We start from the raw sequence: 22,010 nt of genomic DNA on the forward strand, positions 1-22,010 counted from the left end.
GTTCCTGTGTGGTGCTAGGGCAAGGCTGGAGGCCCAGTCTACTGTGACTTGTCTGGAGAAAGAGGCCATAGGGCCTGCCTAGTGCTATTGTCACTATAATGAGCACAGCGTTAGTGTTTATACGCTCTTCCCACCATTGAAGTGGATAGCATCTATCTTCACGCTATATAGTTCCTGGTTAGGGAAGAGCTGACACAGCTCATGTACCATTAGAAATGAATTTTAAACTCTGAAAGACACACTAATATTACAGTCACCATTCTGTGCCATAGATCACTAAAAATTCCTAATTGAGACTTGGTATTCTTTGAGCAGCATCCTACTTATCTATCTGTCTGTCTTTATCTATCTATCTATCTATCTATCTATCTATCTATCTATCTATCTATCTACCTACCTACCTACCTATCTATCTGTCATCAATTTATCATCATCTATCTATTAAGTATCATCTAATCTATATGTCAAATATCATGTGTACTCATCAATTATAATTTTTTTCAAAACAATTGGAAGCATAGGTTGCATCTTGTTTCACCTAAAATCCCTATTTCCTTCATCTCAGGTGGAATATGCTTATGTGTCCACTGATAAAATTTAGACTTTTAAATAGCTTAATAGTTTAATTGCCATATTTAAATATCCTATCAATCTTTCCTTTGTCATGTTGTCGTCTAAATGTAAAGTCACCCATGTTGGATCAATGCTATGTCTGAAAAAGTGTATAAATGGTTTCTTCCAAACAGAAATCTGATTGATCTAGTGTTGTAATTTAATTCAGGAGTCCCCCATAAACTGAATGTTAGGTTCCCAGATGATGGAGATTTGGGAATTAATTACTTCTGGAGGCAGTGTATTGTTGGGGATGGGCTAATGGGTATTATAGCCAGTTTCCCCTTGCCAGTATTGGCATACTCTCCTGTTGCTATGGTCCACCCTATGTTGGCCAGGGGGTGATGTCCACCCTCTGCCCATGTCATCATTTTCCCTGCCATCATGGAGCTTCCCCTTGAGTTTGTAAGCCAAAATAAACCCCTTTTTTCCCCACAAGCTTTTCTTGATTTGGTGATTTCTATCAGTAATGCAAACCTGACTACAACAGTAAAGTGGTACCAAGGAATGGGATTGCTGCTGGACACCTGACTGTGTGGCTTTGGCCTTTTGGAGCTGATTTTCCAGAGGAATGTGGAAGGATTTGAAGCCTTGGCCTAAGAGACACCTTGCAGTGCTGTAAGTACAGCTTGATGGATTATTCTGGTCAGAATTGAAAGACCTGAATGCAGTAAGAACTATGGATGTGAGGTTTGGCTTATGAGGGTGAGAAAGCTTTGCTTGTACTGGGCTAGAGGCAGTTTGTGTGAGAAGCTTGCTGTTATGCCCATGTCCTGAGAAGTTGTGCAGGGCCTTCAGGAGGGATGGATCATTATATTACTAAGTTTCTGTGCTTTCACAGCACTCAGGCTGATTCTATCTGCTCCCATATCCTGCAGTCTCACAAGCCAGACTGGGAGAGACTCTTTCATTGTTTAAAGGTTTTTCCCAGTTTGAGCAGTTTAAGTATTGAATATTTCCTAATCAATATAGCCTTTCATGCTGGACCCTTATCAGCATACTGAATTATAGATTTTTCCTAGCTTTTCACTAGAGGTTGTATCTGGGACATATCTTTTATTACTTTTACCTTATCTTTTCCTTCATCATTGACTGTTCCCATGAGTTTCAAGCTTTTGGATCTCGGGAAGACTTCTTTAATATAGATCAAATTTGTCTTCTCTTTTCTCTTTGAATACCCCTTCCCAGCCATAAGAAATGGCAAGTAAACACCTCCATTTTATCCTTTTTGAAAAAGAAAGTGAGCAAGCGAGAGAAATTGAACTCCAGATGCTTATATTACCTAGTGGGCATGTGTGACCTTGCACTTGTCTCGTCTTTGTGCATCTGGCTTACATGGGATCTGGAGAGAGATTGAACATGGGTCCTAAGCTTCTCAGGCATGCACCTTAACTGCTAAGGCATCTCTCCAACTCTCATCTTTCCTTTTAATTTACAAGCCAAATCAGACCAATGTAGATGATACTACCTGCATGTCGTTTTTTTTTTTTTTTTTTTTTTTTACCACTATAATTCCTTTATTTATACAAGCAAGTTCTCTCTGCCCACAGATCCATATCTTTATTGCATCTAACAATGATCTTGCCACTGCTGGGACAGCTTGCAAATTCTCTTGTCCCTTGTGTGCTACTTAGAGGGACTCAAATGTTTGCTCCAGGCCTTCCACCATTTTCAGGACATCCTTGTTTTCATGTAGTGAATCCCACTGGTCCAGCAAGCTTACCACCCCATACCACTTAGAGCAAGACAGCCATCCTGGGACGCCTCCCACATACACTTCTCCTCCAAATGGCCTCACCTTAGTTACACATCACCCTGCCCATAGCAGGGTCCGTACAACCACACCCTCAGCAATACAGCACACCACCACACCCCACACAGGGAGAGAGGAAGCCATACTGGGATTTCTTCCACTCATGTTACTTTCTCAAATGTTTCCTTAGTCGTGTGCCTGACTTCCAAAGCAAAGGCCATGCAATTGCTCCTCCAAAACCCATCTTTAGTTTTGTAAGGGTCCCTGTTTGGGCTCTCAGTGTTGCATGCGCTCCTTCCTAGGCAGAAACCAAGTATTTTCTCTCACAGGCTAGCCACTTCTTACAAATAGAACGCCCATTTGGCCATAATTTACCTTGGTCAGCCAGTGGGCTTTCTGACAGAACATGGGCCAGGGGTGTCTTAGAGGAGCATGGAGACCTCAGAGCAGCCACATTGAAAGGTCTCATCCTAACGCGGATAACAAGCTTTCCAAGGCTGGCCATGTGGTACTCTCCACCTCTTGCTTTTCCACCTCTGAGGCCAGGAGGCTTTCTGCATCATTGCACGTATCTGCCATAGGGGGCACTGGCGATCTTGGGGGACTGTCTGGCTCTCCTCTCCCCTCTGTCAATTGGGGAACATCAACAGGCCCAATATGGAGAGTCTCTTGTATTCAGTTGCAGCTGTTTTTCATAAATATGTAATCATTGCTTTCCTGAGAGGACTGTGTCACACAACAGAGGACAGCCAGTGCTTGATGGGATTTTGTTTCTATTACTGCTTTGTAATCATTACTGAATGACCTTTCTTTTTTGTCTTTATGCTTTATCTTACTGGAGAAATTTATCACATTATTGACATTTGTGGTAATTTAAAATGACATTTGTTTAATTTAGATTACAAATCAATTATAGAGTTTAATATTGTTTCCACATTTTCAAGATTAAAAAAAATGGATTAAATTTACTGTGTACTTATGAAAAATATTTATATGACTTCATATTAAAAAGTTATAAAACTAAGTATAAATGGAGAAAAAAGCTCTGTCCATGTCTGAACCACTCTGTCAATTTCCCTAGCTTTCTAGAGATTGCTTTCATGCATCATTAGCTTTATTGTATCCATCAAATTTTAACAGAAACAAATATTGCATATGCTATCCTGCATGATAATTTGTTCACTTAATCATACAGTGTAGAGATCACTTCAGAATTATATTCCATGTGAACATGTGCTTTTCACACATGTGAATATGTATATTGCACACATCAACAAACATGGCTTACACATGCCATATGTCCATGATATTTTAATGATTATAGCCTTTGAAATTTACTGACTCATTTTTATTGTGAAATTCATGACTTTTAAAAATTGCCCTAGAGTTTTGTGTTAATATCACGTCTTTTTGGGGAGACTATGTGTAACATATTAGTTCAATATGCATGTTTAAGCTTATCCATTAAAATATTTGCATCTATGTGGGGCTGGGGAGACATTTCAGTAGTTAAAGGCATTTGCTTGCAAAACCTGAGGACTGTGCTTCAATTTCTTGGACCTCTTGTAAAATCAGGTGCACGAAGTGGCACATGATTATGGAAATCATTTGCACTGGCAAGAGGCCCTGTCATGCCTATCTCATTCCCTCCTTTCTCACTTGGAAATAAATAAATTAAAAATATGTTTTAAAAATTTGCATCTTTACTGCTTTTTAAAATTAGTATATATTATTAGTAAATTTGTGTAGGCTATTTTGGTAGACATATAATTTTTTTATGCAATAGCTTCTTTTGATTTTCTTATTTTACTGTGTAGTTATTTAGCCATTCATTTCAAATTATTTTAAAAATATTTTATTTTCAAGGAGAAGAGAGAGAGACAGAGAATATGGACACACCAGTCTTTTCCACTGCCAACATACTATAGATGCATGTACCTCTTTGTACATGTGACTTTTCTTGGGTACTGGGGGTTTGAACCTTGGTCTGAACCAGGACCAACAAACCTTTGTAACAAAGTACCTTTAACTGCTGAATCATCTCCCTAGACCACATTTTCACTTTTTAGAATGAGGTAGAACAGTAAAAGAACCCTAAGTGGTAACAATATTTGCATCATAGTACTCAGACTATGAGCAGACATCTTGATTGCAAAAAAAAAAAAAATACATTGCAGACATTAAATGTTATTGCTAATAGTAATGGTTAAAAATATGTAATAAATAAAATCATTAGAGAAAACACTTAGTTTGACCTTCCATTAACTTAACTTCATGTCTATTGTGGTTGTTTGAATGTAAAATATCCCTCATAGGTTCGTGTGTTTGAAACTTAATCCCCAGTTGGCGGTGCTGTTCAGGAAGGCTGTGGAACCTTTAGAAGACAGAGTCTTGCTGGAGGAAGGCACTGGACCACGTGCTAGAGCGTTACAGACCAGTCCCTCCTGCTCTTTTTCTTTCGATTTCCAGGTTCTTCTGTCATACTTTCCTCACCATCATGAACCTTCCCTAGAAACGTTAAGCTGAAAACAAAACTTTTCCTTCCATACATTGCTTCTGATTGGGTATTTGTCCTAGTAATAAGAAAGTAAATGATGGAGAGATGGCTTAGTGGTTAAGGCATTTGCCTACAAAGCCAAAGGACCCTGGTTCAACCCCCCAGGACCCATGTAAGCCAAATGCACCAGGGGAGTTAGTTTGCAGTGTCTAGAGGCCCTGGTATGCCCATTCTCTCCCTCCCTCTCTCTGCCTCTTTCTTTCTCTCTCTCTCTCAAATAAATAAATAAAGATAAAAAAACCAAAAAACAAAAAGAAAGTAACTGATTTGTCTACTGTAACTGAAATCAGTTTATGTGTTTTGGAGTGCTTAGTATTTGGGCTACATAATATTAAGATATACAAATTCCCTAAGGTAATTTGAAATAGTTTTATATCTCCTTAAATACTCAGTGATAGGATCTCTTTTTTTATATTTACTTGATCACCTCAAATTTGTATATCTTTAATTTAGACAATTATATATACTTAAGGAATATAATATATGATTTTTTATTGTGTTTTCAACATGAAATGAATAAATAAGTTTGATGAAAAACTCTATCACACAACAATTTTTGTGTTAAAACATTTCATGTTTAATTTACTCTATGTTAATATTTATTATCATCACCTTGATGATATAATCACTATTCCTGCTAACTGAAACTTTTCATCATTTGAACAAAATACTCCTTTATCCATCCACTCCCACCATTCTCTTCTTCTCTGGGTCTGTGTGCTTACCTTTCTTAATTTCCATATATACATGAAAGCACATTGTATTTCTCCTGGGGCCTAGTTTCTTTCAGTTAGTATAATGTTCTCCAGTTCATCCACACTGTCCAAAGTTGCAGGATTTCCCACCGTTTAGGGTTGGAAACTGTCCTGTCATGTACATACACACAATTTATTTATTAGTTCATCTGCTGATGGACACTTACTCAGGTTGCTTCTCTAACTTAGCTACTGTTAGTAATGGGGGTGAAGTCTAGCACTGGTCTATTGGGTATATATCCAATGATGAAACATATTTTAGTTCTAATTTTAATTTTTTGAGTATAGGCTATATTTTTCTTCATAATGGCTATATTTTTAAAAACTACTTTTTGAAAGTAATTAATGATAGATGTAATACTAAAAGTAAATATTTGAAGATATATTGACTGTTACATAATCTTGCTGGAAAAACGATATAAAATTGATCTTGCATATACATACTTCCAATAGAAACAGAATTCCATATGATGTTAGATATGTAAACAATCTAAATATGTTAATTACAAACATAAAATAGCTGATTTAGATTTTTAGGGATAATTTTTCACAACTTACTGACATAATTATGAAATGGTATTAAGACCTCACGCTTTAGTAACCACAGGAAATAATATAGATAATGTATCTATTCCATTCTGGTACTATATATTATCAAGTATACATAAGCATACACACACAAACATGTATATGTTATAGCAGATTCAGCTATGACCTTGCTTTCTCAGTATTCCTACATATCTTTCAATATTGTTCTGTTACTTAATTTGTGACCTCAAATTTTCATTTATGATACATTTGTTGATAGTACTATAATTAAGTATCAGATGAACACCCTCTTCTCCCAGGATGTTAACTCCATGTATTTTCAAGTGTTTTGTTGCAAATCTCTTCCTCTAGTAAGTGCTAATGCCTTGAGATGATGCCAAAGTATGGCTATGGCCAGTATAGGTTATACTTACTGGGTGGGTGATTCTTACCGAAGTTAAAAGACAAACTTTCAGGGGCTTGGGAGATAGCTCAGTGGGTAATAACACACAATGAGCAAGCATGAGGGCCTGAGTTCAATCCCCAGAACTCACACAAAAATATGGGGTATGAACATGCACTCTTGTAACCCCAGCACTGGGGTGAACAGAAACAGAAGGATCCCTGGAGCTCGTTGGTCAGATAGTCTAACCAAACACAAACAATGTGAGCTCCAGGCTCAGTGAGAGATCCTTTCTCAAAGGAAATAAGGCATAAAAGTGACAGACAAGGACGCCCACCGTCCTTTCCTAGCCTTCACACATGTACACCCAGGGTTTGCATATACTACATGCTCATACAACACATACTATGCAAAGAAAGAGGGAAAGAAGAAAAGAAATTCATTTATTCTTTACCATATTAATTGTTAGCCTTCAATCTACTTGGGTCACGGATCATATCCTAGTAATACAAAAGCTATTCATGCTCCCAGGAAAAGTGGTCATAGACAACACTGAATGAATGTATAACATGCAGACTTATGTTACATGATGAAAAATTATCCCTGCTGGATTGAACAAACAAAAGCAAAGCCAAACATTGAGGAACATGTCTGGTAGTTCAGCAACCACATGGCTGAGGTAGGAGGATCACCTGAGCCCAGGTTAGTCATCTAAAAAAAAAAAAGAGTTTTCTTTTTTGTACTTAGCATAGAGAAACTTAAGGTTTTACCCTAAAATAATATTTAGAAAAGTAATGTTCTAAACAACTAAATGTCCCCAAACCACAATGGATCACCTATAATCACAATATTTGTGAACTGATGCAGCACATTATGGAAAAGCCAACACAGAGCACACACTAATTAGTTCATTTATAATGAAATGAGAAAGAGCCAGCTGTCTGTTGAACTGGTCTGACTTAACAACCAGGTCACGGTGTGGTTCTGATGATACAAGGAACAAATGAACACAGAATATTAGTATCAGGAAACGGTATTAAGAGGGAATAAAGCAGACACAGGGCTGTTCCATAGACATGCATGAGCAAGAAAAAATGAGGAACATTGGTCAAACCTTGATCTTGACCCATAATTCCTTCTCCAGATGGTGCCAGTGACTCATGTTTTCTTTTATCAATTGATTTACAATATTTCATTCATTTTTCTACCTATATAAAATTGATCCCATTTTCTCACATTACTAAATTTGGGGAAAACCTTCCATTCCTATATTCCCAAGTATGTGCTTTCCAACCCTCATAATGAGGTTTCCATGAAGCATCATGATGTGTTATATTCTGCATACAATAAGCCAACCATGTGTACCTTCACATGATTTCATTCTGACCTTTCACTGGAGGAGATGAGAAGAGTTTTTTTCTGTTGCTATCAGATCTAAGGATTTGGCATTAAATATAAATATCACTTTCAATGATTAGATACAGTTCTTGCATTCATGGAATAAAGTCTAAAGCACACAGCAATGAAATAAACAAGATTATTTAAAGAAGAACAAGGAAATGTATCATCATAGATTAACCAGTATATTACAGTGGAGCCCTGATTATAATATTGATTTCAAGGAAATATTACATTACTTGCATCACAATGTGTCTTACAATGAAAAAATGTATTTTCCCTTTACATAAATTGGATGCATCATAAATTCTTAGGCTCTGGCTTCTACAATATTAGAAATTAATTTTGTTAGATATGTGTGTATGCTGTGCACTTGCTGTTCTAAGTAAATGTTATATGCATCTTTGAGAATTATAACTCCGATAATTTTAGACAGGCGTTGGGGTATATATTGGTATACATATTCATGAAAGATGCTATACAATACCTTATAAACATCACTCACATGAAGTTTATGGAGCTGTAGAGATAATAGGGACACTAAGATAAGGATTGACATAAAAGGAATGGGAAAACATGGGATGGCAGTAACTTAAGAAAGAAGAGCAATCTGAGAGGCTCTAGGAGATGGTTCTATGGGAAAGAGGTGATATTGCCTTCTGAAACTACTAAAGCTGAAGAAACTCAAACACTTTCCTAATCCCTGCCTGCATGTCCTTGTTCCGGAAGCTATACACAATGGGGTTTAATGCTGGAGTCACCAGGGTATAGAGCACAGCTACCACCTTGTCCTTTTCGAAGGTATAGCTAGAAGCAGGTCGGATATAGGTGTAGATGACAGGGGAATAGTAAAGAGACACCACAATAAGGTGAGAGGAGCATGTGGAGAAGGCCTTCTTCTTGCCCTCTGTGGTGCGGATATGGAGAATAGCAGCAATGATAAAACCATAGGAAATGCAGGTGAGAGTGAAGTCCCCTATAGCCAAGGTGATGTCAGCAATATACAACATCACTTCATTGACTCTCACAGGGCTGCAAGACAAAGCCAGCAGAGGGGGTATCTCACAGAAGAAGTGATCAATGGTATTTGGCCCACAGAAAGTCAGCCTCAGAATGAGACCTGTGTGTACCCAGGAGTTAGTGACTGCAATGGCCATTACAATGCTAAGCAAGGCTGCACACATATAGTGGTTCATAACAGTACTGTAACGAAGAGGGAAACAAATGGCCACATAACGGTCATAGGCCATGGTGGTAAAGAGAACCATTTCAGCCCCCAGGGACCATGTGAAGAAGAAGAGCTGGGACATGCAGCCATCATAGGAGATGGAGTATTCTGAGGTTAGCATCGATGTCAGCATCTTGGGGGTGATGCTTGTTGTGCAGATGATGTCCACAATAGCCAGGGCCAGAAGGAGAAGATACATAGGTGTATGCAGGGTGGCATTATAGATTATGGCAATGACAATGAGCATATTGCCAAGAAATGCCACAAGGTAGATGAAAAGAAAGACAAGGAAGAGAATTCCTTGGAGTTCAGGTTTTTGAGTAAATCCCAGAATTATAAATTCTGTAACAATGCTGTGGTTCATCTTGTGTGAGTGGTTAAATGCTAACCATTGCCCAGTATGACTATGGGGAATTAAAGATATCAGTGTGCTGTCAACAGGAGATGTGGTGTGTGTATGTGGAGTGAGTATTTAGTGTTTGAGTCTTAATGAGGTAACAACTTTATTCCTTTTTGATGGAGTTCTGATTTCCAGACAACATCTTCTATTCTCCAGATTCCATTCTGTGATGCTTATTCCTCCATGGGTGACTTGAATAAGCTAAAATCAACAGTTGGGAAATAAGTTATTAGAAAAATATGTTATTATATATTCCACTATTATCATTTTGACTTCAGAGGAAAATTGTTGACAGATCTATTGCAGTCCAAATAAACGACTTCATTAAATATCCTTTTTGTCATCTTACTTCAGTTGGGCAAGGTGCTAAATTAGGTGAACTATTGTATTCCTGTAATTCTAGAGAATTGGATTTAAAAATACAAAGGTCAGAGTTGTGTACATTTCACTATGCCTATTAATTATTTAATATCAAAAATTTTGAATTTTTTTTCTCTAAACTTTTGATAAATTAACACAAACATTATATGTTATCCAGACAGAAGCAGGGTTTCTTCAGGACACAAACAAAAGAGACAATGGTGACTCTTCCCTAGTAAACAGTTATTAGGGAAGATGAAATTGGTATTCTATATTATTTCCTTCCAAATGTCTCCTATATTTTGCTATCATTTTTCTTTCCTGTGTATGAACTTTGATAGAGTTGCTTTTTATGCATTGACATATATAGATGTGAATTTATAGATTTCAGGACTAGTATGATCAGGTAAAAATAGTAAAAATGTTGAGCTGTAAATTTGTTCATGAATTTTTATTTTATCAACATTCTTTATCTTTTCAAACATTGTGTTTTCTTTCTAGTATCGAAAACAGTCATAAATGAGGATCATTTTTGTTTGGGTCCTCAACTCTAGTCTGACTTGCTCTTTCAGGACCTGTATCCTTAATTCATCATTCAGTAAATTAATTAATTTAGATTGTTGATGGATTCATCTGTAACTTTTCAGAATGGAAAAAACAGAGACTATTTTTAAAGTTATTTTTTAATTTTGGAGAAAGAGAGACACATAGAGAGAGAGAGAGAGAGAGAAAGAGAGGGGGGGGGATTGGCATAGTATAACCACTATAGAAATCAGTGAGGAAGGTGTAAAATTTCCTCAGGACACTAAGAATAAACTATCATATGATCCAACTCCTGGGTATATATTTACTATGGACAGTTCCATGATGCTGTGATGCTCATCCAACCAAACACAGTTTAGTGGAGGAAGGGTTTTATTTCCAGCTCACAAATCTCTGGGAAGCTTCATCCACAACAGAAGAAGCTGGCTCCCTTCATAAACCCAATGAGAGAGAGAAAACACCATCAGCCATCAAACACCAAAGAGCAGCAAACATGAACCCCCAGAGCTCACACTACTCTCCTTCTTTTTGGATTAGAACCAGATCCTCCCCAAAACATACCTTTGGGCTAGACTCTGTCCCTAGTGACACTGCCTCCAGTCAGAACACTGAAGACCCAACTTACAAGCTTAATATAACACCTGAGTTGGGCTGGAGGGATGGCTTAGTGGTTAAGGCATTTGCCTGTGAAACCTAATGACCCAGGTTTGATTCCTCAGTAGCCACATAAGGAAATGCAAGTGGTGGCACATGTGTCTGGAGTTCATTTGCAGTGACTAGAGGCCATGGTGCGCCCATTCATCCTCTCTCTATCACTCTTCCACTCATAAAATTAAGAAAAACCACTTGAGTCTATGCTGGACCTACATTCACATTTAAACCACCATAGTATTCAAAGGAATCAAAGTTTGCAAAGAATATACATATGAATATTCTGTGTTTATCATGGAACTAGTTACAGTATCCAAATTATAGAGCTGGCCTAAGTGCCTATCAGTGGATGAGGTCAATAAAATGTGGACAATATACATAACAGAGTATTATTCAGCCACAGAAAAGAAAAAACAAACTTAGGTCATTTTGACAAAAAAAAAAAAAAAAAAAAAGGATAAAGCAGGAGATCATTATGTTAAATGAAGGAAGCCAGACTCAGTAAAGCAAAATCACATGATTTTTTTTCTTATATGCAGACTCCACATTTTTAAACAAAAGACATAACAATAGAAGTAAATTATTTCAAAGAGGAATGGGATTAGTGGAAGTGGGACAAGAGAGGATAATTAAATTTGCTTTACTTGTTTATGAGACAATGGAGAGAATGGGCACACCATGGCCTCTAGCCACCATAAACGTGGTGTGGAATGGCCGAAGCAAGGCTGGGGGAAGAGATTGAGTCAACGAAGGGTGGGAGGAGTGTAAATCGAAATTCAAGATATTCTGAATAAGACATATGAAAGCCTACTTTTTTAGATAATGGCGCATCCAGAAGCCATAGAATGTTAATAGAAAATTTTCAGTGCCAGGGATGGGATACCTTCCAGTGAGTTGTTGGCCAGGGTGGTCCCTGTTGCCTCCAAAACATTACAGGATATTGTCAGTGCTCTTGGATTCCCACCAGAAACAGATGGTAAGACCCCATTGCTGAAGGCTACACATGTCTGGGTAGCAAGGTCACTGAGAAATCAAGCTGGGGCCAAGCTGACAACCTTACCCCTGTAGACTAGCAAATGGAAAGCTGCCAAAACCTGCACTGCATGCATGCCTATGGGAGACAGAAGTCATCATGGTGAAATGGTGGACACTGGAAGCCTCAAGTGTGGCCAGACAGGACAAATGGCTGATTGGGTGCAACAGTGGCCTGTCTGCTCTGGGGGAATCCAACTGCTCTCTAATTGGACTGTGGACCTGCTCTATGGGAGGGAATACATGGCTGGTACTGAAAACCTAATCAAAAGCCTATGGCAGAGAAAGTCATGAGCCTTAGAGGTGTAAAGACTGCTCTTGTCTGGCTAAATGCATATATTATGTTCACCAAACTTTCCTATAAGCAGTACACTTAATGTTCATATTCATATATTAATGCTACTCTCACTTCTGGTTAGAGAAGCTTCTCTTTTCAGATTGTGGTGACCGCTAGGATGACCCAAAAGTCAACATCGTGCTGAGAAGAAGTGACGGAGGAGTGTCCAACACTGAAACTTCTCTATCACACCTTCTAAGGCTCAGGGTCCATTGTGGAAGAAAGAATGTAAGAACAAAAGGAAGGGTACTACTCCTTACACTGCAACTGTCCAGACAGAAATTGGCCTTGATATCCACAACTGTTCTAGCAGTACCTTCACAAGAACCCTCGTAGTAGAAGGAAAAGATGATGATATCAAAATAAAAGAGAGACTAATGGAGAGAGGGAGGGGATATGATGGACAGTGGAGTTGTGAAGGGGAAAGTGGGGTTGGGGAGGGAATGATCATGGTTTATTGTCTGTAAGTATAGAAGTTGTCAGTAAAAATTATATATTTAGGGCTTAGCGTGGTGGTGCACACCTTTAATCCCAGCACTTGGGAGGCAGAGGTAGGAGGATCACAGTGAGTTTGAGGCCACCCTTAGACTCCATAGTGAATTCCAGGTCAGCCTGGGATAGAGTGAGACCCTACCTCAAAAAACAAACAAAAAATATATATATTTAAGAATGAAAAGAGGATAATGGAGAGGGTGAATATGATCAAAGTACATTATATATGTATAGGCAAATGTCATCATGGAACAACTTTTGTTCAATAAATAATAATGAAAATTTGAAAAACAAATCTTTGGCTTTAGTAGTATTTTCTTTTAAGGAAGAAATTTTGCTATCCATATTGTTGCATTTATGGTATATACACCCTGTATGGTTGATCTTCTAAATGTTATATGCTTTTATCTTCATAACCACATTCTGTCTTTAAAATAATTTTTTTAAATAGTTAATATGTTAACAATAAATGAATGAAAAAATAACTGTAGTTTGGATTATAATACTTTGTGAGTGATAAAAATAAGATTAATATCTAGTTTGTCTGATTCTCCAGAAATTGCCATTGACATCTATGTTACATGTGTATTCAGGCAAAATCTAATACAGTGTGCACAGAACCTGAATGGTATGATATGAATGAAAATGAAAGAACATATATGCTTTATTACTGAGATGAGGTTTGGACAAGAGAAATATAGACAAGGTAGCTGACATTTGAAATTTAATTCAAAAATTTGAATATTTTCAAAGGTCTGATATTGAAATGATATTAACTAAGATTTACAATACTGATTGTTGAAAATGTCTTCAAATAACACTAAGTGGTCCTGGACTGATCATTTCTCTTTAATTAGAGATGTCATGTCAAAAATTATTAGCATGGAGCTATTGGACAGCAGACCCTTTGAGCTTGCAGGATCTTATTGCCATAATGGACATTCAAATATCATTTGAATAATGATTTCGTGACAAGGCTCCAAAAACACAGGCCACCAAAGTAAAACACACATATGGGAATACACCCAATTAAAAAGCTTTTGCATTGCATAGGAAGTAGTAGTGTGAAAAGATAGCTCACAGCAAATATTTGTAACTCATGCATTTGTCAAGAAGCTAATATTTAAAACATACAAGAATCTCAAAGAAACTCAATAGCAAGAAAACAATTTGATTTTAAAAAGTGACAATTACCTGAACCGGTTTTTCTGAAAAGAAGAAGCACAAATAACTAAGATATATATCCAAAAAACCACTTATCTCTAATCATCAGGGGAAGGGAAATTAATATTGCAATAAAGTGTCATATCCTATTAGAAAGCTAAGTCAAAATATGAATAATAATAAGTATTAGAGAGCATAAAAAGAGAAAATTTTCTCACTGTTGATAGAAATATAAATTATGTAGTCATTTCAGAGAATAACATGATAGACCTTTGCAAAACTAAAATCAGAATTACTAGATAATCCAGCATTTCCACTTCTAGCTAGGTATGACTGACAGGTTCTGAAATCAGAATGTCAAAAGAATACTCTCACTCTTGTGTTGACTGCAGCATTATTCACAGTAGCTACTGTCACAGTCAACTTAAGGGCCCACGAGAAGATGAATGCATAGAGAGAATGTGGTACACTCTGCAATGGAATACTATATTGCCTTGAAAGAACTAAATTGTTCCATCTGTAAAAGCATAAAGAGAACTGGTGGACATTATGCCAAAAGAAATAACCCAGGCTCAGAAAGATGAATTCTGTATGATCTCAGTTTGCCTCGTAGAAATATAGAGCAGACCAGTGGAGACCTTGCACTTTTAATGTATGCTCTTTATTTATCAGGGTCTATGATCACGATTAAATAGAGATGATAACAGTAATAACTCCACTGAGTTTCTTTGATGATTAATTAATGTATATGCTTAACCCTGAGAGCATATTGAGATACTAATTAAAAGTAATAGTAAAGTGCCAAACTCATATCATTTAAAAAATTTGCATTTGAGTTGATAGGTTTTATCATTGTTAATGAAGCAGTTTTTACTATATGGAGAATTAATTTTTTTTTGTTTATTTCTATTTATTTATTTGAGAGCAATAGAAAGAGAAAGAGGCAAATAGATATAGAGAGAATAGGCACACCAGGGTCTCCAGCTACTGCAAACAAACTCCAGATGCATGCACCACCTTATACATCTGGCTTATGTGGGTCCCAGGGAATCAAGCCTTGAACTGGGGTCCTTAGGCTTCACAGGCAAGTACTTAACTGCTAAGCCAACTCTCCAGCCAGATACAGTGAAATTTTCAAAAGTATATTTGTAATCATTGAAAAAAATATTACAGTGAATAAACACATTTTGTTTGAACAATAGCATTCAGTTCAATTCAGTCACTTGTTTGGTGACTATTAAAAGCTAACATTTTTTACTAACCACTTTGCTTTTTAATTAGAATATTATAATGTGTTATGATGTATATGCAATATATTTCCAATTTCTTGGAATTAAGGATGACAAATGATCAGTTAACTTGCTCTGAGAACATGGAGGAAATATTAAAGTATAAAAGAATTTTATGTAGTAATATCACATGTAATTCAGTTTTTGGATTATGGAAAGGCTAATCAACCTCGCGGATGGGGCATCTCAAATCTCACAAGCCCAGATTCCATTCCTTGCTCACTGATTCTTTTCAGGTGTCATTTATTTACCATTTGCAGCATTCTCCTTCTCTTTAATCTCTTCTCCATATAGAAACATTTTCCTTGTGGCTAATTTATCTGTGTCCAGCTAAATATGGTATTGTCATCACAAGTAAGCAGTTTTTGAAGCATATGAAGGAAGAAGGAAGAGACTGGAAGAAATTGATTGTGAGAAAAGTTATTACCGTGAACTTGTAAGGAACCCTGAAATACAAGTGTCTGGTAAATGCCAGCCAGTTTCACCAGAAAATGATGACAATTTTGTATTCATAGGGGAATTACTGTGCTATGCACAACATAACAACAATATTGATATTATTATATCCCAATAAATTATCTTGTGGATAGGTAATCAATAGGGATAAGTCACATTTATTAAGGATAAAGTGACATGTAGTAGTCCCCAATTTATAAAAATAGCCTCTCCTTACACCAGCATAGAGGATAGATTCAGGTAGATATCATGTTACCCATTTTAACTTGAGACTACATTTATAATCACAATTGGGTTTTAGAAAAAAACTAATTTAATTAACTTCAACGTTACAATTTGTCTTTATTACCAGAATAAAATAAAAGTCAAGTAATATCTAAAAGTACATAGAGTAAATTTACATAAGCTTTTATTAATTGTTTGGTAAGATGCAGTCACAATACTGGATAAACATCACTTACCCTTCTGAAGGGAATGAGTTGAGGTCTCAGCGTGTTTCATGACATTATAACAGGAGCAATTAAATAATAGTTCATATTGATGCTTATATGCAATTTCCAAGCAGCAATGTTTAATCCTAAGGATGACTAAGAATTAAAATATGAATGCCTTTAGCTGGGCATGGTGGTGCATGCCTTTAATCCCAGAGCTCAGGAGGCAGAGGTAGGAGTATTGCCATGAGTTCAATGCCACCCTGAGACTCCATAGTGAATTTCAGGTCAGACTGGGCTAGAGTGAAACCCTACCTCAAAAAATAAAAAAAAATAAATAAAAAAATAAATGAACGCATTTATTTACTGAGGAAGCAATTAATTATATTAACAAATATACTCTTGTCACACAGCCAGACTGGTGACATGGAAATCAGACCCCTGGCACCTAATGACAACATTTGTTCATGTAATCTATACACAAATGTTAACCTATTGCCAATTCCCAGGTCATAATTATCCTGCAGCATCAGCCATCATCTCTGTCCTAAAATGTTGCCATTGTGGTCACTATGAAGACAACAGTGAACTTGTTCAAGGCCTATCACATTAATATACGTGCAGACAACACACCCAGCTGCCTTTGTGCTCTATAGGAGTCATGTGAAACTACCCTAAGCTCATATGGCTCCTATGCCTGGCTAATTTCTGCCAGACAACTTCACCATGGGCAATTCTTTAGGTAGTGTTAAGTCAGAAGTGTTCCTAGCTCAAGATTTGTTTAAGAAAATGTTACAATTTCTTTAGTCTGGTGCCCTTCACTGCTGAATACTAGAAATAAAGGTGAAAATGACTCTCAGTTTTCTAGGTTTCAAAATTATCAGAGAGGTAAAAATGAAGTATGTGACTACCCAGAAAGGATAATGAATTGTTATAAAAAAATTAAAGGAACTAAGTAAGACATGTGGGTGTAGACCTGTAATCATAGCACTTCAGGTGGCGAAGGCAGGAGAATCATTGTAAATTGGAGACCAGCCTTGAATGCAGAGTGAGACCCTATCTCATAAAAACAAAAAGATAAAAAGTGGAGAGTGCATCAAGGCTCACGGACAAAGATCTCTGCACCCTCGGCAGTCATTTGGTCACTCTGAGGTGCTCCGTGCTTTGGCACTGAAGCTCCTATGTCTCCAGATCCATCACTCTCAGGCAGACTGGACAGCGGTCACTACAGGACACCTGAAACTAATGTCATTCCTGTTCCTGAGAGTTCCTGTCATATATAAACTCTCAAAGCAATTTGCTCTCTAAGTTTTGGAAGGGATAATTATTAAAATTCAACTTTGAACTTCCTTTTACTTTATTTGAGCTGATCACTTTCTTAGAAGACAGCAAGGGAGAATGTACATATTGAATGAATAAATGAAATCCTTACACAAATTCTGAGAGGTATTTGAAGAGGCTTAAAGAATCCTTATATAACAAGAAGTTCCAGAAGCTCTTGGAAAAATCATTCTGTTAATTAAAAATTTAAGCTAATTTGTTTTAGAAAAAGACATTGCAAAATAATTTACAAAGCAAATACATTGGTAATAGTAATTGACAGATTGGATTTCTGTTAAACTCTCATTCATACCTCTGTTTTCTTAAAATATTTTATTTATTTATTAGTGGGGGAGTTCTGGGGAGAGAATGGGCATGACAGGGCCTCCAGCTATTGCAAATGAACTTGACGCATGCACCATCTTGTGCATCTGGCTTACTTGGGTAATGGAGAATTGAGCCTGGGTCCTTAGGGTTCACAGGCAAGCACCTTAACTGCTAAGCTATCTCTCCAGCTCTATTTGTTTGGTTTTAATGCTGAAGATTTCACCAAGGGTAACTGAAATATACTCTTATCCTGACTTGTGTATATTTTAATAAAAGAAAAATTTACTCTAGTAATCAATATAAATACAAGTATTGTTAAATAGTTCTTTCTTAGAATTAAATTATAATCTATGTATGGATATTCTACTATGCACTGATTAAAAACATAAATAACTGCATTACTTAGTTCATAAATGCCCCTTTTCAGGCCATAATTTTATGGTAACTATAAAAACTAGGTAGCATGTACACAAATACTCACTTTAGCTCTTTGCCAGGTATGCCATGTTTGGATGATCACTTCCATTACATGAAGGGAAACAAAGACAGCACCCACAATTTATTGTTTAAGTACCTCTTTTATGCTTGTTTAAGTATCAGTTCTTCCATACTTATGTTCAATCAAGTGGTCCTCACTCAAGTGTAAGGTGCTCCAGGGACAGCATTTTGGACCAGTCTTGTTAACAATGACAATAAGGATCTCAGAGGAATAATTAAAAGAGCTCTGTGCTGATTATTCATCAAGATGCAGAAGGACTGGGCTCTTGTGTGCTGAAAAAGAATTCAAGGAGTAAGTGCTGTACACTGTTAGGAAAGCAGACACAGTTGTTAAGGATTTCTCCCTCACCCAGTGGAAATTAGGAGAGGAGGGGCTGATCATACAGCTTAGTGGAGGAGTACTTCTCTACCTTGTACAAGGCCTGGAATTTTGTTCACAGCACTATAAAAAGTATACATTATCAGAAGAAAGTCTGCCAAATTGAGTCAGATCTCATTTGAATATATGCTATGTGTAAAAGAGAATTTGTGAAATTTTGTGGTGGAAAGGCCTGGTTGTCATTATGAAAAGCTCCACTTTATCTTTGGAAATTCCACTTGCCTTGTCACCTATGCATTTGCATGAGGCAGTGGGGTGACAGCTTTTTCATTTACTTTTGAGTGATATATTTTCCATCTTCATATTGACATCTGTTTTTTTGTTGATATGGATATACGTAAATTAAATACAATTTTGACTTTAAAATCCCCCAAACTTATTTTTTTAAATTTTTCTTTGCATTTGATTTAACTTCTGATACATTTATATTTTTTATTAATATTTTCTTCCTATTTGACTCATTTGTTTGGTTATTTCCTCCATTTTGATTGATATATCATTTTTTGTGATTTTTAATTTTTTGTTTAAAATTTTTTTGTTTATTTTCATTTACTTATTTGAAAATGATAGACAAAGACAGAGGCAGATAGAGAGAGAGGGAGAATGGGCACTCCAGGGCTTCCAGCCACTGCAAATGAACTCCAGATGCATGCACCCCCTTGTACATCTTGCTAATGTGGGTCCTGGGGAATAGGGCCTCTAATGGGGGACCTTAGGCTTCATAGGCAAGCTCTTAGCCTCTAAGCCATCTCTCCAGCCCCCCTTTTTTTCGATGTTTTAGAGGCAGGATCCCACTCTATCCCAGGATGACCTGGAACTCACTTTGTAGTCCCAGGCTGGTCATGAACTCACAACGATCCTTCTGCTTCTGTCTTCCAAGGATGAAAGGTATGCACCACCAAACCTAGCTTTGATTGATATATCTTGTCCTCAGATAGCTTATTAGTTTAATGTAATTTTACACTAATTTGAATGCTAATACTTGAGATTTTAACATTCATCTTTTTCTGATTAAGTATTTTTAAAATGCTTTTTCAGGTCATGATTATATTTTTTTCCTTGCTATCTAAATGTGATAACTTTTTTCTTGATACTTAAATGTCATAATGCTTGATATTTAAGTGTGTCACCAATGCCTGTTGCTTTTGCCTGTTAGATAAGTTTAATGAGGGGAAAACAACCTGAGAAGGTTGGCTGATAGTTCAGTCAATAAAGTGCTTGCCTTACCCTTGTGAGGACCTGAGTTCAGTGCTAAGAAGCCATATTAAAGAGCTGAGCATGGTGGCACATTCTTGCAACACACTTCTGGCGAGGTGATGGCAGGTGGATTTGTGGGGTTTGCTGGACAACCAATCTTGCTGAATTGGTGAGCTGCAGTCCAATAAGAGATCCTACCTCAAAGAAGGTGGGTCGCTATTTCCAATGAACTGCAACTGAGGTAGTCTTCTGCCCTCCACATGAAGACACACACATGCATATTTGTACCTACACACACATGAACAAATACACACATGCTCTCACACATGTGCAGTTAAAACAGAAACTGATTATAAAGCAAAATATATAAATAAACTTAGGTAATGGTAAAAAGAAAACTGAAAGGGAAAGCTAAAATGAAACACAGTAACCCTAAAAAAAAGTGTAAAAGAAAAGAAAAAAACCAAACTTTTAGAGCTGGAGAGTTAGCTCAGCCAGTAATGTACTTGACTTACAAGAATGAGGACATAAATTCAGTACCCAGAACTCATATACATTAAAAATCAGGGAATGGTGATGGATAGTTGTAATCCCAGTGTTGGGGAGGTAGAGATAGGCAGATCTTTGGAGCTCATTGACCAGACACTTGAACCTAATTAGTGAGCTGTAGGCCACTGAGAGATCCTAGCTTTGAAAAATAAACAGAACGTTGACTTCTGCATGGGAATGATGGAATCTAGAGACACCCCAACACTCTGCTGCTTGTCCTTACAGTTTTCAAATCCCTCCCTCTGTGAACCATGATGAAGAGATGAGGATTCTGGGGCAATCTGGAGGTTCACCAGTTCTGGGCTCAGAGCTTAGAGTCATGCCAAATAGCAAAACATGTATGACATGAAGTTGGTATGGGGAGGGCATGGGCTTCACAATCTCAGTCTTCATGATGATCCTAAGACAATACGGTTCTGTTTTCCCACAGGGACTTGAACTACATACCACCTCACCTGTCCTTCCAAGTTTGAGTTTTCTGTTGCTTCAACTTCTCAGAACAGCTCTATCCAATCCTCCCATTTTCCATGACTATGTCCTGTATCTATCTCCCATGAAATATCCCATGAGTTCCAGAAACTCAGACACTGAGCTATAAGATTTAATGTTTCTTCTAGTGGGTTTTGCTATTGCTGTGGTAGAATTTCTCCTTCTACCATGCCCATCTCATCTTTGAGAATATGTAGGATTATAATAAACCTCAAGGTTATCCCCAGCACCATTTCTCTACCAGCGAGGCTCAACCTCCCAAATTGCCACTAGATGGGTAACAAGCACTCAGAATTCATAAATTAGGGACACCTGATTCAGACTACCACTGTGTCCAAACCCTTATAAGGTTGCTAGGTAGTGGAATTAAGATGGTCTCAGACCCTCTCTGGCCTTCATGCTTATTCAGCAAGTGCTCTTAACTTCTGGCTATCTAGCCATTCCCTTTGTATGGAAACATTATTAGGCTATGATGCCACTAATCTGTGGCCCTGTTTTGTCTTCCAGTGAACTATCAGATTCTGTTTTTACCTTAATTTACTGTCACATTACTTTAGTGTTTTTTTTCTTTTAAAAAGTTACAGATTAAATAATTTATATTCTATAAATTCAATTATCTTTTTCTCTCTTTAGAGATAAGCAGTGTGTCATAAATCTGGAACATATTCAGTCAGTGTTTCATGTTTTGTACATTAAATTTCTTTGAAAAATATTTAAAAACATTTCTATATTTATTTGCAAGGAGAGAGAGAGAGAGAGAGAGAGAGAGGAATAGAGAGAGGGGGGAATTGGTATGTCAAAGCCTCCTGCTGTGTAAATGAACTTCAGACTCATGTGTGTGACACTTTGTGCATCTGGCTTT

General features: G+C 37.1%; 1 protein-coding gene across 1 annotated transcript; it reads right to left on the reverse strand.

Moving 5' to 3' along the window:
* Positions 1-8,674: 8,674 nt before the first annotated feature.
* Positions 8,675-9,598, reverse strand: LOC101598378 (olfactory receptor 13G1). The gene has a single exon (XM_004658111.2). It carries the CDS (start codon positions 9,596-9,598, stop codon positions 8,675-8,677), a length of 924 nt encoding a protein of 307 aa, XP_004658168.2.
* Positions 9,599-22,010: the final 12,412 nt, after the last annotated feature.

This window comes from Jaculus jaculus, chromosome 3, assembly GCF_020740685.1.
Source record: "Jaculus jaculus isolate mJacJac1 chromosome 3, mJacJac1.mat.Y.cur, whole genome shotgun sequence".
NCBI lineage: Eukaryota > Metazoa > Chordata > Mammalia > Rodentia > Dipodidae > Jaculus > Jaculus jaculus.